Below are 14,900 nucleotides of genomic sequence, written 5' to 3'. Positions count from 1 at the left end.
AATTGTCCAACGAGAACAATGCCAAACCATGCCGATGTAGCCAAGCAAAATGAACTGATGAAATCATCATGTGTGGACCACCTAGACCACCTAACACATATCTCCTCCTCATCAAACAAATGCTAAAAATGACTAAGCATCAAACTCCGACGCTCGAACATCTAATACTGGCATGAATATGCTACCTCATGATAGCAAGAAGTCGACGAGAGTGAGGAACTAGAGGTCTAAGCCTTGAAGCAATGTCTTCAGAAAGTGTGTGGAGCATCTACACCAACTACACATGTGCCTAGAAAGGTGCAGGCAAATGAGGCCGAAGCTGAATCCAATAAAGTGCATGTTTGCGGGTGAGGGGCGGAACACTCCTTAGACACAGTGTGTCCAAAGATTAGAGTGTTGTAGATCCAACCAAGGTCAAGATGATAAGTAAGCTGAATCCACCACAAAACCTAAAGGAGCTCAGCAAATTCTTGGGCTAAATCAAATGGCACAACCAATTCCTCAGGTACCTTGCCAATGTGGCACAACCACTATACAGCCTAACAAAGAAGGGGGTAGAATTCCTTTGGATAGAAGAGCACAAGGATGCCTTCCAAAATCTGAAAAGAATGCTCACCAGTGCACCAATCATCTAACCACTAGGATGGGACGATGTTCCATGTATTCATGGATGGATCGGATATAGTAATTGGAAGTGTGTTGATGCAACAGACAGAGGAAGGGTGGTATAGACCCATTTACTATGCCAGTCGGATGTTGTCAAATACCGAGAAAAATTACAGCACCACTGAGAGGGAAGCCTTGGGATTGATTTACTCAGTCAATAAATTTCATCATTATCTGCTAGGAAATCACTTTGTGTTTCATGTTAATCATCAAACCCTATTGTATCTAGTGAATAAACCAGATCTGACCGGGAAACTAGTAAGGTGGATACTTCTACTGCAAGAATTTCAGTTCACGATCGTGCACAGCCCCAAAAAACAAAATGCAGTAGTAGATTTCCTATGCAGAATAGACACAGGAGAGTAGCCCACATGGGTGACTGATCAGTTTCTAAATGCTTATGATTAGAACCTTCACTTCTCACATTGATGTATATGTGTGATACAACGATTGTACATATCATAGATTTTGAGGACAAAATCTTTGGGGAGGGATGGTTTATAATAAAGTAGCAACTTTAATAGTTGGTGGGCTTAGGATTATGGCCATTGGGCTCAAGTATAAAACGGGCACATGAACCCTCATTTGTATCTTTTGATCATTTGACATTTGAATGAACCATGGAGCCTTGAGCTACCACACTTTGGCTTATGGAAGGATATTTCCATTCTCATGGAGGGAGATTAAACCACTTAGGCATTATGTGTGCACGTGTGTGATTCTTGCTAATTGCATGCTAGTCTACTTGATGATCTGTCCCATTTCTTAGCTTCTTAATCTTGCATTAGTGATTCTCCATTTCATAAAAATTCTGCAAGGCTATACTATTCAAAATGCAAATGGTTTGGGTCAAAATTGTTGGAAGATTGTTGCTAAGTGCATCATTGTGGGTAGGTATTATGCGCTAGATATCAAGATTGCTAAGGTTACTTGTGAATTACTTGCATGCATGTAATGATTGTGAATACACATGTCAATGTGGACTTGAACCTTAACTATTTGCATTGATTTTAACAGGGCCAACTTTTGTTACTTAGCCCTGACACCGCCAAGCTAAGGGATGTTTCATTTGATGGTATTGCTCTCGGTGAGATCAAGCTAAGGGAGGTTTCATTTAACATTTCATCAACATTCTCGTGCTTGGATCCAGCAAGGATTTTATGACTTATTCTTTGCTATCTAATTGGTTTATGGTTTAAAGGTATTTCTCCACTCATTTGAGTTGTTAGATCGGAGTGAGTTGCTTGATCAATCATGAATTGCCTAATCATAATTTTAGATGTCCCCTTGGAGGGGGTTGTTAATCTCTCACTTAGGATTCGTTTATTTTTTTCAAAATTCAAAGTTGCAAAATAAAAATTATTGCATGCAACCAAGATGAATTTGATTTTTTTAAAGGGTGGAGGGTGGTATCATACAATTTTTGTACGCCGGTTCACACTCAATCCTCCTACTAGAGGTACATTTACATCGGCATCTCATTTGGACTTGTCGGGAATGAACTGACAGTACAGAAAGGTAGGGCGCGGGCTGTGTGCATAGAGGCATGATGATGCGCCTCGCTCGGCATTTTCCCGCTCACCCTCTCACTGTTGAAGCAGCTACTGCTACCGTTGACTACCTGAGAAGAGCAGGGCCCCAGGTGTGTTTTTCTGTTCTCTGTTACTTTGCTTGAGCCATGGTTTCTGTCCGGGGTGGGGTGCAGAGCACGAGGTAATTGGGAGTGGCAATCTCTGTGCTTGAGATCTGTCTTGGTCTTTCTAGTGTTTCCCATGGGTCCTGTGTGTGAATGTTGTGGTTGTCGAGGTCTCGCTTGCCGTTACGGTGCTGGTCTCTACCGCATCGTGCACGCCCCTCGCCATGATCTGTGACGGAAGCTAATCTATGTGCGCGGGGGACATGCCATGGAGTGCAACAGAGACGAAGCAGTTCGGGCGAGGGAAATGGCAGAGCAGAAGTTTGCCTCGCAGGACTACGCAGCTGCGAAGAAGTTTGCACTGAAAGCTCAGCAGCTGTTCCCTGCCCTAGAGAACATTGCGCAGATAATTGCTGTCATCGATGTGCATGTGGCAGCCCAGGTGAGAATTGGGGCCGATGAGAAGGACTGGTATGGGATCTTGCAAATCGAGCCAACTGCCGATGATGCTGTGGTGAAGAAGCAGTACAGGAAGCTTGCCTTGTTCCTCCATCCTGACAAGAACAAGTCCATCGGAGCGGAGTCTGCCTTCAAGCTCATCGGAGAGGCATTGCAAGTCCTCTCAGACAAGATGAAACGCTTGGTGTACGATGCCAAGAGGGGGATGCCGGCTAGGGCAAATCATGCATCCACCCGCAATCCGCAAGGTCCCGGTGTCAATGGACGGTACTATCCTCCTCCTCAGCAGCATCAGCAGTACCCTGATGGTGCTGCCCATTCAAATGCCTTCAACAAAGCAAGCCAGCAACACTTCCCCCAGCCCCCACAGGTGGAACCACAGCTACATCACTTCACATTCTGGACTGCCTGTTCTTCATGCCAGATGAGATACCAGTACTTCAGAAAGTATGAAAATCAGAACTTGCTTTGCCCACAATGCCGAAGGCCGTTCATTGCCAAAGATCTTTCCAATTTGCAACGGGTCAATGTTACACAGGCCTGGCCTCCACAGGCAGGGCAGTCCAATCCTGCTGGGCTGCAGGCAGGGCAGTCCAATCCTGCTGGGCCACAGACAGGGCAGTCCAATCCTCACATGTCTACTAACTTTGGAACAGCTGGGTTCAGATTTTTCAATAGTTTTGCAAGTGGAGGCAGACAGGACACGTGCCAAAATTTCCCTGGGGCAGGGAGCCAGGTCAACCCAATGGGGGCTGCTACAGGTGCCAAGAATGGAGCAGACTGTAGAACAAATTTGGCTTATGGATCAGGGGTGCGAGAGAAAGTTGAAGCTGAGAAAGAGCTCTCAAGAAAGATTGAAGAGCTTCGGAGAGCAAGGGTGATGGAGAAGGAACTGGTAAAGCAGAAAGAACAGCTGAAGAAATCAAGGGCCATACAGGAAGCATTGGCCAAAATGATGAAAAAGGAGCAGGCAGAGAAGGCCTCGGTTAAAGTGAAGAAGAAAAGAGCAAAGAAGCACAAAAATGCTAGCAGCTGTGAATCAGAAGATGAGGATGAGTACTCCGAGAGAGTGGCTGCTGAAGGAGGAAGAGAGATTCTGAAAGCTTATCCAAGAAGGTCTTCTAGGTCTAAGAGGAACGTGACTTACAACTCAAATGAAAGTGATGATGATTTTCAAGAGGTGCCTTCAGGCAAGAAAGCGAGGGTGGAAACAGAGGTTGGAAGTCCTAAACAGGGCTCGAAAGGTGTGGACATGGCCAAAAAGCTTGCAGATCTAGCAAAGAATGCTATCAGGATGAAGCTTAACTTGCAAATGGGAAGGCCGGGTGTTACTGCTTCTGCCCTGGATGAGGCGCAAGAGAAAAACAGGAATGGTCCTGGGCTAGAAAAAAGGCATGAATTACCAGAGGCAAAAACAGAGCAGTTTGTCAGTCATGGCTCAGAAGATGGAGTCTCGGCTAATTGTACTGTGCCAGATGCAGACTTCCATAACTTTGATGAAGGTAGAGAAGAGAAAGATGTAGAAGTGGGACAGATATGGGCTTTATACGATGACAAGGATGGCATGCCCAAATACTACATGAAGGTCAAAGAAGTGCACTCTTATACTCCTTTCAAAGTTTTGATTGGATGGTTTGAGATGCGGAAGCCTTCTGAAGAGCTATGCAAATTGCTAGATTTGGGTTTTTCTTTCACATGTGGGGAGTACAGAATTTCCTCCAGCCAGGTGATGGATAGTGTCAATTCTTTTTCACATCTTGTCAAGTGGGAGAAGGGTGGTAAGGGAATAGTCAAAATCTATCCCAAGAAAGGTGAAATTTGGGGTATTTTTAGAGATTGGGAACCCGGGCAGCAGGTGGTTAAGATCAGTGATACGCCCTTGAAGTATGACATGGTAGAGGTTCTTACTGATTGTAATGAGAACTCTGGTGTTACTGTGATGCTCCTCAACAAAGTAGAGGGTTTCAAAACCCTTTTTCAACTTTTAAATGAAGAAGCGTTACAGGTACCATTCTTGGAGCTGCAGAGGTTCTCCCATCAGGTGCCTGCTCATAAGCTGAAAGGTGACGAGGCTCCAGGTATTCCAAAAGACTGCTGGGAGCTTGATCCTGCTGCAGTTCCTTTGGGTTTGATATACCCAGATTTGAACAGTGAAGGTGGGAACTGATTGATGTCTGCATCATGTTTCAATTTTGGAATGTAGCCTTTTAAGGCTTAGCCCTCATTGACAATGCTTTAATGCGCTTTCAAACTAACCTATTGACTCTCAAATGAGTTTGATATACCCAGATTTGAATGGTGTGAAGGTGGGAACTAATTCACGTCTGCATCATGTTTGAGGAATCATTGAGTTGGTCATGAATTTCAATTTTGGAATGAAGCCCATTAGGCTCATTGACAATGCTTTAATTGTGCCTTCAGACTAACCTAATGACTTTCAACTGACCCCATCATTTCAAGTAAGAGAGAGACCTCTTAATTTTGGTCTCTTATTTCTCTTACTGTTGTAAAGTAGTAAATGATTTGTACATGGCCTATCTTTGCACATAGTGTATTACTACCACTCGTGAAAAGTGTAGTGCCATGCATACTACACAAGGTTTGTATGGTTCTCAAGCACCAGATTGCTCGCCCTCATGCACTAGCAGGTACAGGCTGATGCTGGAGTGTTGTTTCTTTTGGCCTTTTTAGCACGTGTGCTTTTTACAATGCAGTGGATTTTCAAGTACCAGCAAGAGATTTTGGAAGTATGTGCAAGCAGTCTGCTGTGGAAAAGTGTGCTCTTTTTGATAGCAAGGGTTTTCAAATGTTTGCTTTTTGATGTCATCTGATTTTCAATGTGCTTCATCTGATATTGAAAAGAGAACTCGGTTTACTTTTATTGGGAAAACTTGTACCCGATTGCTTCCTTGAAGGGTACACATGTGCTAAAGAATAACGTTGTCCACCTGTGACGCCATATGCATACACTGCTTTTTAAAAAAACGCACTATCTGCGAGTTTGAAGGGTTTTTCTCTACAGCTGCTAGAACTTTGAAAGCTGGGCTAGATTGTTACCCACATCCCTATAGCAGTTAGAACATCTTTGTGAAAACTTCAAGCTTCAACATCCTCGCCTATCCTAGCCATAATGGAGTTGACTGAGCACATAATATACATCAATCCACTCTTTCAAGTAGCTGCAGAATCTTAGCAACAAAAAGAAGAACCCGCTCTCTGAAAAAGGAGGGTAGCCACAAGAATACAACTCAAGTGTGAATATAAGAACCTATTAAAGTGTTCATAGAGCTTTCATAAGGTTGAAAGTTATAATCTACACCAACATATTCATCAAAGGTGGATGCAACTCTTGAAAAGGACAACATTTCACCATCATAAAAGTATGGAGTTTTTTGTGCCACCATTTTGTCTAAAGCCTACCTTTGAGCATAGATCGGTCAAGTGGGATGACCCTTAAGCAAAGATGTGGTACTCTGAACCCGAGCTCCATTGGATCTAAGTCAAGTTGCTAGAAGCCCACAGCTTGTACAAGGAGAAACCTTCTATGTGGGTCCCAAAAACCTCGTCCCCTTATGCCAAAAAGATCCAAGCAACAGTCTATGTATCCAATACGATCCCAACAATCGACACTTTAATGGATTCCAACAAAACTATTAGAAGCACACGGATTCTATGAGGGGAATCCCTACATCTAGGTTTTAAGATCAAAGAGGACTGTGCCTTGGACCCTCATAAATGCATCCTTAAATGCCAAATCCAGGTGGGTGTGGAGACCCAAGACCATACCACCAACGCCACCCCGAAAGTGTAAGGAGTGCATGCCGAATCCACCAACGAAGTAGTAAGAAGAAATCGTGGACATGCTGCCAAGTCCATGCACACCCCCGTGATAATTCTAATCTCAAATCAGCCACCCCGAATGCCAAGTAATCCATTGTGCCACACACATGCTCCCTTGGCACTACCATGATCTCACAACACCCCATTACACCATGCCACAACATCAACTCACAAGCTGGAAGGGTGAAAGAAAGGAGATTGCTCATTGACTGGAGTATGCACAGTTTAGGCTCAAGAGGAGTGTACACCCTAGCTCTCATGTGGGAGAGAAACACCATAGCCAATAAATCTTGAAAGCTTGATTATGATTAGTAAAGTGATTACATTTGCTTAGTGTCCATAGTTGGTATTTATACCTCCTACCTTTACACACTACCACTTATTAGTGCCCCCCATACTTGGTAAACCTCCCTAGTCCATGGCATTTATTGTGGATAACCCATAGGCACTTTCTTCCAAACCATCTCCACCCATAGGTTTCATCCTCGAAACCTTTTATCAAGTCGACAATCCACATGGTGCCAATCATCCAAAGTGAATGGAATAGCATATCTGATCCAAATGTCATCATGCTTTGCACGTTTCCAATGGCACGGAGTAAATGGAAAGATGCCTTGTGGCTAGGGTACGTCGGCGCTACAAATGTGCATGAAGAGTTTTTCGAGAATTGGGGCGAGAAACTTTTAATAGTTTCTATCCTTGGTAAGACACAAGAGAGACCCAAACTCCATAGAAGGTCGAATCATGGCTTTCTAGATCGGTAAGGCGCTGTTCATGTCAAGAACCTTCTTACTCTCTAGCAAGGAACCATAGTGCTAGTGGTTAGACCTCTTGTCTTGGATCGTGGGAGTCCTCATTTGGAGAGATAAAAGAGACCAAGAGGTGTGTTACTCCCTCTTGTTTGAGCCCTTCCTCTACTTTTTATCTTCAAAGTAATCCTTCTAAAAATCAATGGTGGTTAAGCTAAAAATCTTGAACCACCCTCTTCTCCACTCTTTCTCAATCACACTCTAACTCAAGCTAGCATGCACACTCAATACATTCCAATCACACACACACAAGCATGCATTCTACAACCAAACAAAAGCAAGAAGGTAGAGATCAAGAGAAGCAGAAAGCTTTGCACTTGAGAAATGATTGAATTCTTCTATTCACATTATGAAAAGTGGGCTTTGCCCAACTTAAGTGGGTGCCCATTGCCTATCTCTACCCATATATACAAGGCTTATGGATGGCTTTTGTTATATCATTGGGCCATGACCATACAAAATGTGAAATATTGCTAGGCTAAATGCAGAGATTTCAGATGTACAAAATGAGTGGACAATCCCCTGCCTAGACTTGCTTCTGCCCTTGGAAGCTGTGAATAATGGGCTTTGTCGATGATAGGAATTGGCACGGTTGTGTATGAACTGAAACTACCTCCACATGTTAGAGTTCATCCAATCTTTCATATTAATAGATTGAAAGGAAAACTGGGAGGTGAGGATAACATAATTACTCCTCAAGAACTCGTTGAAGTCGAAGAATTATCTTATGTTCCACATGAACCTGATAAGGTACTTGAATTTAGGGAAGGGAAACTTTGTAGTTGACTAATCCCTGAGGTTAAAATTAGGTGGAAAGATAGGGAAATAGAGGATTCGACTTAGAAGTCGGTTGAGATTGTTCAGCGAAGTTCTCCTACTTTCATTGGCAAGAGTGCAATGTTTTGAGATAGGGGAAGAATGTTATATGCACATTATGTGTGCATATACTAGGAGGCTAACCCGCATTATTGGAGTTATACCTCTTGATGGTATGGGACATCAAGGTAAAGGTATGATGTATTTCATTATATTTCATGTGTGCATCCCTTGGGCTCGGGGGTGGTCGGGTGGATGAGTTTATGCCTGATTTATGCATGTTTATGCATAACAATTATCTAGAGAGATCTTATGGTTTAACATACTAGCACATGATTTCATTGGTGTATGGTATATGGCCAATCAAACAAAAGCCTTACATATACAATGAAACCTATTCACCATCAAGGAAGAAGTCAACAGACTTATCTCAACAGGCTTAATATATGAAATTGAGCACATTGATTGGGTATCACCCCAAAAGAACGGCAAGATCCATGTATGTGTGAACTTGAAAAGGTAAATGCAGCTACGATGAGAGATCATTACATGTTGCCTTTACACTGAACATATTCTTGAAAGGATAGCAAAAAAAGAGGCTTACAACTTCTTAGATGGATTTTCAAGAAACAACTGAGTATTCATATTCAAAGGACCAACATAAAACCGTACATTTTCTACAAAGGATGGGCCATTTTACAAAGTAATGCTATTTGGACTTACACAAACGTGCAAGCTATGTTTTCAACGAGACTAATGTTCAACGCTTACAAGGATTTCTTATAGAAATTCTTAGGGGCCTTCATGACGACCTCTATCTAAACTCAAAGTTGAGAAGAGAGCATATTTGTTTTTTGTTGTATTGTGGTTTATTTTTCTTACCTCGATATAACAGAGCACGGAGAAACCCTTTAGGCTCGAGTTACAAGAAGGATACAAGTAATTGTTCAATTTAATTTGCTTTGATTTTGGTTGATTCCTTCTTTTATATACATAATTTTTTGAATTTTTTGTTCATTTTAGGACTTAATCTCACCCATTAATCTTTGTATAAAAACTATTAGGTTATATTGTGCACGTCATTAGATAGGTTAGGGAAAGCTAAAGCATGCTATCAAATCAAAAATCTAAAAATATGTACCGTTAACCGTTAAGGACTAATCAAAGGGCAAATTCTAGATTTTTAGACCAAAACTTAGAAAAGTTGCTTTCTAGGTTAAATGCATACGTGCTCGACTAGGGTACGTACATTCACAAGTACAAATGCACGTTCATAAGTTTGACAAGGAAGATCTGTAAATATTCTCAATAACTAGGAAGAGTCAAATAATATTCTTCACATAAATTCTCGTAATGATAAAAACGATTGAAAAATGACTATCATGTGGCCTTGATTTCTACTAGTACAAGTGGAAGACCTATCAAAATTATGTACATACGTGCCAAAGTGGGAAAACACATCCTCACATATGAACGTACATTTATACGTCCTAGCCACACATCTTCCTAACTTTCTTAGCCATGTATGTTCTTATCTCAAAATGCACATTCATAAATTCTTAGATTTTTTTTGACCATGCACATTCTTAGTTCCCCATGCACGTTCCAATGCTATGAACATACGTTTATAAGTCCACAACTGGGATCTAGCCATGCATGTTCACTTAGCCACACATTTGCCTACTCAAAATGCACGTTCTCAACTTGTGAATACACATTCACAAGTCTAACTGAGATTTTTTTTAAAAAATTAGTTGAATCCAAAATATTTAAGACCACTATTGTACTTATATTAGTAGGGGGAGTGCTCTAAGATGATCACCTTAGATGAACACGAGGTCTTAGGTAGATTTTTGGACTCAATCCCGTGCTAGAGAGGTGCCTCGAATGACATACACCTTCTCAACAAGAATATATGCACGCTTCATAATCCCTTGGGACCTCACAAGAGCTAAACAACCCTAGAAACCAAGAATTTCAGCCATACCAAGGACGCTAGCTTGAGTGAGGCCTATTCCTTAGAACCTATCTCTTTAGAGATGTATATAGGCCCCCACACAACTACTCAAAGGACTTTTGTAGACATCATCAGAAATATCATCACAAGCAATCTAACTGAGGAGTGGGAGTCAAAGACTCATCAAATTGTCCACCAGCAAGGGAGAGACCGTTTGCTAGAAAGACCAAGGACGACGACATCCACTCCCAATATAGATCCTAACCAATCTTGCTCAAGAACAAGAAGCATTAATCTTGAAGAGGAAGGAGTAACCCTTCCTAGAACCACGCATGGAATGGTTACCGAGATAGCGATTATATCTATAGATTTTGTCAGCTCATAAAACACAAACCTTAGAGTGTTTGAAATTACTTGGAGGCCCACTATTCTTTCTGATTTAGGTTCAACATGATCACGGAGGCCACAACAAAATTGCTCAAGTCACTAGGACCAAGGAGTCAATCTAGGCTACTGAATATGTAACCATGGGAGCCACGTAGCCTCAAGTAGGGAGCTCTGGGCTAGACCCAACTCCAGGAGGAGCATATGTGCGAAAATACGTAATATGTGCCAAAATACGAACCAGCCTTGCACAGTTATCCTCCATAGTACCCAAACTTACCTCAGGGACAAGGGTAACAATTAGCTTATACCATGCCTCCACCAATTCCCACACCCATACTATCACACCCACAAGCTGAAAGGAAGGGAGGGAGAGGAGACTCATTTACATGGAGTTTAGAGACATGTAGACAGTGTTTAGATGAAGTCTAAGACATGGGACAAGGTCTCCATGGAATCTTGCAAAGCAAGAGATGATTAGTATTGATTAAAAGTGATTATGAGTTATTTATAATAAGGGCTTATAATTGTCGTATATACCTATGCCCCATATTCACACTCACTTATAACTTGGTCTCCACATTGGATCATGCTCATGGCCCCCTTTATTGGCCCCCCCATGTTACAAGTCCTTTGTCCATGATCCCATTTCGCCAATTAATAATTTAGCCTTAGTACTTGCTTCACCCATAGGTTTCATTGTAATATTTAAGCCTTCCATATGAGTTGGACTTCCATATATAAGTACTGGGAACCAGAGCCACAAAGCATATGAGACAGTGACATGTCAAGTCAACATATGAAAGCATCCTCATGTGTAGGAAGTGGAGAAAAAGTGGCTCTACCTAGCCTACCATGCTGGTCAGAGATTGTCAAATGCAGAGCGAAACTATTCCACCACCCAGAGGGAAGCTCTGGGAATGATGTGTACGTTTCACCACTATCTTGGAGGCAACAAATTTACTTTCGAGGCAACAAATTCACTTTCCACGTGGATCATTCCACCCTTCTATACTTGGTGGATAAGAAGAGCTTGGCATGCAAGATGGGTCGGTGGATGCTGATGTTACAGAAGTTTGAATTTACCATTGTCCACACTCCAAGAACCAACGATACGGTGGTAGATTACCTCTCGGCTAAAGACTGTGGGGGTGAAGAAGCAATCGGCGTGTTCGATGACCTCCCTGATGCGGAGTTGTTTCCAATGGATTGACTTGGTATGATGAAATGATGCAGTTTGTGACCATAGTTCTGATGGAGGACAACCACTGCCGGGATCAGCAGCGCCTAGTAGTCCAAAGTCGAAGTTTCTATAGAGGCAATAGCCGGATAGCTTCACAAAAGGGGGATTGATGAATTGGGCAAGTTTGTTCCACACGACGAAAATGCAGGAGGAGATCAGCAGGCTGACTAAGAGCAACACCCTGCACACAAGGGTGCTCACGGTCCTCTTCCCGCCAGTTCTCTGGAACCCACTTACTACCGATGTTGCTTGCTCCAGCCTTATAGCAGCCTGCACTCGTGAACCCGAAACCCGTTCAAGGAGTTGCCAACTTAGAAAGGAGCTGCATCAGCCAAATGTCGGCTCCACCGCCACCGCCGTCGTCGCTTCGGAGTTCAAGCAGAAACTCGCCCTGGCCTCACTAACTTCTAAAGTCAAGAAGCAGAGGACGCAGCTAATAACCCCTACTCGGACCTTCGCTCTCCGACCGGCTAGCCACCTGCTCTGATCGCTCCAACCGAATTGGTGGCAGAGTCCAATGTACCCAGCATGTCGTCCACCATGCCACAGAAATTCGACCTCCAATAGCACAACGCTGTGCGGAGTACCTGGCATGCTGTCTGCAGGGGAGGACCCATTTGAAACCAGAAAAGCTGAAGCTCAGACCACGAGCCTGCAGGCTCAACTCCAGAGTCTCCGCCAGGAGAACTCCACCCTCTGATAGTAGGTAGCGGTAGATGCAGAGACAGAGGTCGAGAAAATCAAAACCGAGCAGCTGACACCTCCACCTAACACACACTTTTTGAACTCAGTAAAGGACAATGCCCTAAAGCCACAAGCTCGATCCTATTTCCTAGAGGCGCAGCTGAAGGCCTACATAACCCTCCACCAACTCAGTCCAGCTTGACATAGAGACGCTGGCCGAGCTATTCGACTCTCTGCAAGAGGAACTCGCCTCCCAATGTGCGAAGTACATGGACAAACTCCAGACGAGTCAATGCAAGCAACCACCATGCGTCCTCCCAAAAGACCGCGATGACTCGGATGATGGAGAAGACGCGCAATCGAGGGCGCCACGCGAACGCCGATGAAGACCCTACATCATGCGGATTGACGTGGTCCCAACTCAGCCCTCCCCTCAAGGCCGATCCTCTTCTTCGGAGCCGAAATATGAACTGTAAGATGGAGTAGCTAGAAGAGGAGCTCAGCTAATGCCAAGCTAACGGGCTCTGGGTAAGATACCCATTAAGAAGAAGAAGCTCCGATCAGTATACAAAGCCTCCAAGTGGCCCTTGTCTCTGACAGTGGTGCAGGTTCCTCCGAAGAAGGCAAGGCATTCCAGCTCTGCATGATCCTTCAGTAGTAGCTTCAGCCCTGCATGATCCTTCAGTAGAGCTGGAATGCCTTGCCTTCTTGGGAGGGCTGAAGCTAGATTTCGGGCTGCTGGCTGATGTGACGCTTGCGTGGCACATCAGCCACGCTGGCAGTCAACAGTCGGCAGCCCCTTTTTCCGCCCGTGGTTTTTTCACCCGCCGAAGCCGCCGCCGGTTGCAAGCTGCATGCGATTACTAGAGTGAAAAAATAAATTAAATCTTCCTAAAATAGAAGCGCCAAATTTGCATGCGGCGCTGTTGGAGCAGAAGGGGAAACCAGACGATTTTTTTTCATTTTGAATCTGCTACTCGCTTGACCGCGAGGGGAGCTCGTCCTGCTGCAAACGATTTTCATTTTGAATCTGCTGCTCGCTCGACCGCCGAAGCCGCTCGTCATGCTGCTGCGCTGTTGAATCGAATACACGTGCTGCTGCTGCTCGCTCGACCGCGTGTGGGGCGAGTTCTGCTGCGTGGAGCTGAACCGGCTGCGCTGTTGGAGGAGAACCTGAACGTGCTGCTGCTGCTGCTGCGTGGAGCCCTGCCAGGTAGCCATAACTACACGTTGTTTTTTTTCTTGATACTGCTGTGCTGCTGCATGGAGCCTTGCCAGGTAGCCTGCTATGAGCAACCCATTGATCCCAACACCCCAACACCCCAACACCCAAGAAAGCATTCTTTCAGCGCCCTACTCTTGTCAGGGGTTTAGTTTAATTAATAAAATAAATTTAATTAAAAAATAACTTTAATTAAATCTTGTCATGCTGCTGCTGCTATTCTGTATGCATGCATGTATGTATTAATTTAGAGGAAAGTATTGTGTATGCATGCATGTATGCTTATGGACAGTTATTTTTTAATTAAAGTTATCTTGATGCATGCATGCTTAAAGAATCTTAATTTAGAGGAAAGTATGGGAGAATGCATGCATGTATGCTTAATTAAAGTTATTGTTTAATTAAAGTTATCTTGATGCGATGCATGCATGCTTAAAGAATCTTTAACATTTAAATAAGCTAAAGAAAAGTATTGTGTGTGTGTGTGTGTGTGTGTGTAATGTCTCATTCTATGTGTGTGTGTGTGTGTGTGTATGTAACAAAAAGAAACTATTGATAATACAACAATGCATACAAGCTTAATGAAACTTTAACATTTACAGAAAAGTATTGTGTGTGTGTGTGTAATGTAGCATAAATGACAACTTATATCATTTCAAGCACCATAAACAATGTGAACTCTCCATCCGTGTTGGGAGCTTCAGAGACGTCAATTACTATACCTAATGTTAATCCGAATCGAGAGGGTACTCCTCTAGTGGGAATAGACGTGTCGACATTTAAGAAGCCCACCAATTTCTTTGTGCGACGTGAAACGGACGAGGTACGCTTTGAAGCTCTTGCATGTATTTAGAAGTTTTTAGTCTTTAGTCTCTAATGATTTTCAATAAGTTTGAAATATTGCGGGTTGCCTTAATTTTGTTCTTTTGCATGTTCAATCAATGTATTCACATGCTCTTATTGTTTGATCATAATACTCATATTCAAACTCGTGAACAATCAATGATGTTTCTTCAAGATATTCATTTGTTTGGACGTATATATGCATGATTGTACTTAATACACCTTTATGCGTGCAGTTCGTTGAGCATGTTCATGAGGGGGAAAATATTTGACAATTTTTTTGTAAGATTGTTGATTGTCGCCATGCAAGGAAACCTTTTCCCTCTAAAGTGCGTATGGAG

General features: G+C 43.2%; 1 protein-coding gene across 2 annotated transcripts; it reads left to right on the top strand.

The window, feature by feature from the left end:
- The first annotated feature begins 2,143 nt into the window (after positions 1–2,143).
- LOC147620648 (uncharacterized) lies at positions 2,144–5,304 on the top strand. 2 transcript variants are annotated; one of them, XM_086824910.1, is made up of 2 exons: positions 2,157–2,308; positions 2,585–5,304. In XM_086824910.1, exon 2 carries the CDS (start codon positions 2,610–2,612, stop codon positions 4,926–4,928), a length of 2,319 nt encoding a protein of 772 aa, XP_086681036.1. In that variant the 5' UTR covers positions 2,157–2,308; positions 2,585–2,609; the 3' UTR covers positions 4,929–5,304. The 2 variants fall into 2 exon arrangements, with proteins under 2 accessions (XP_086681035.1, XP_086681036.1); XM_086824909.1 differs by having other exon boundaries at positions 2,144–5,304.
- Positions 5,305–14,900: the final 9,596 nt, after the last annotated feature.

Source organism: Cibotium barometz, chromosome 31, assembly GCF_041138505.1.
Source record: "Cibotium barometz isolate CiBa-2024 chromosome 31, ASM4113850v1, whole genome shotgun sequence".
NCBI classification, from domain to species: domain Eukaryota; kingdom Viridiplantae; phylum Streptophyta; class Polypodiopsida; order Cyatheales; family Cibotiaceae; genus Cibotium; species Cibotium barometz.
Note: the sequence above shows the minus strand (reverse complement) of the source record. Positions and strands in the feature narration are given on the sequence as shown.

What these genes read in the sequence shown, in the direction of transcription:
- LOC147620648 (XM_086824909.1), top strand. Translation starts at nt 2,571, where the DNA reads ATGGAGTGCAACAGAGACGAAGCAGTTCGGGCGAGGGAAATGGCAGAG.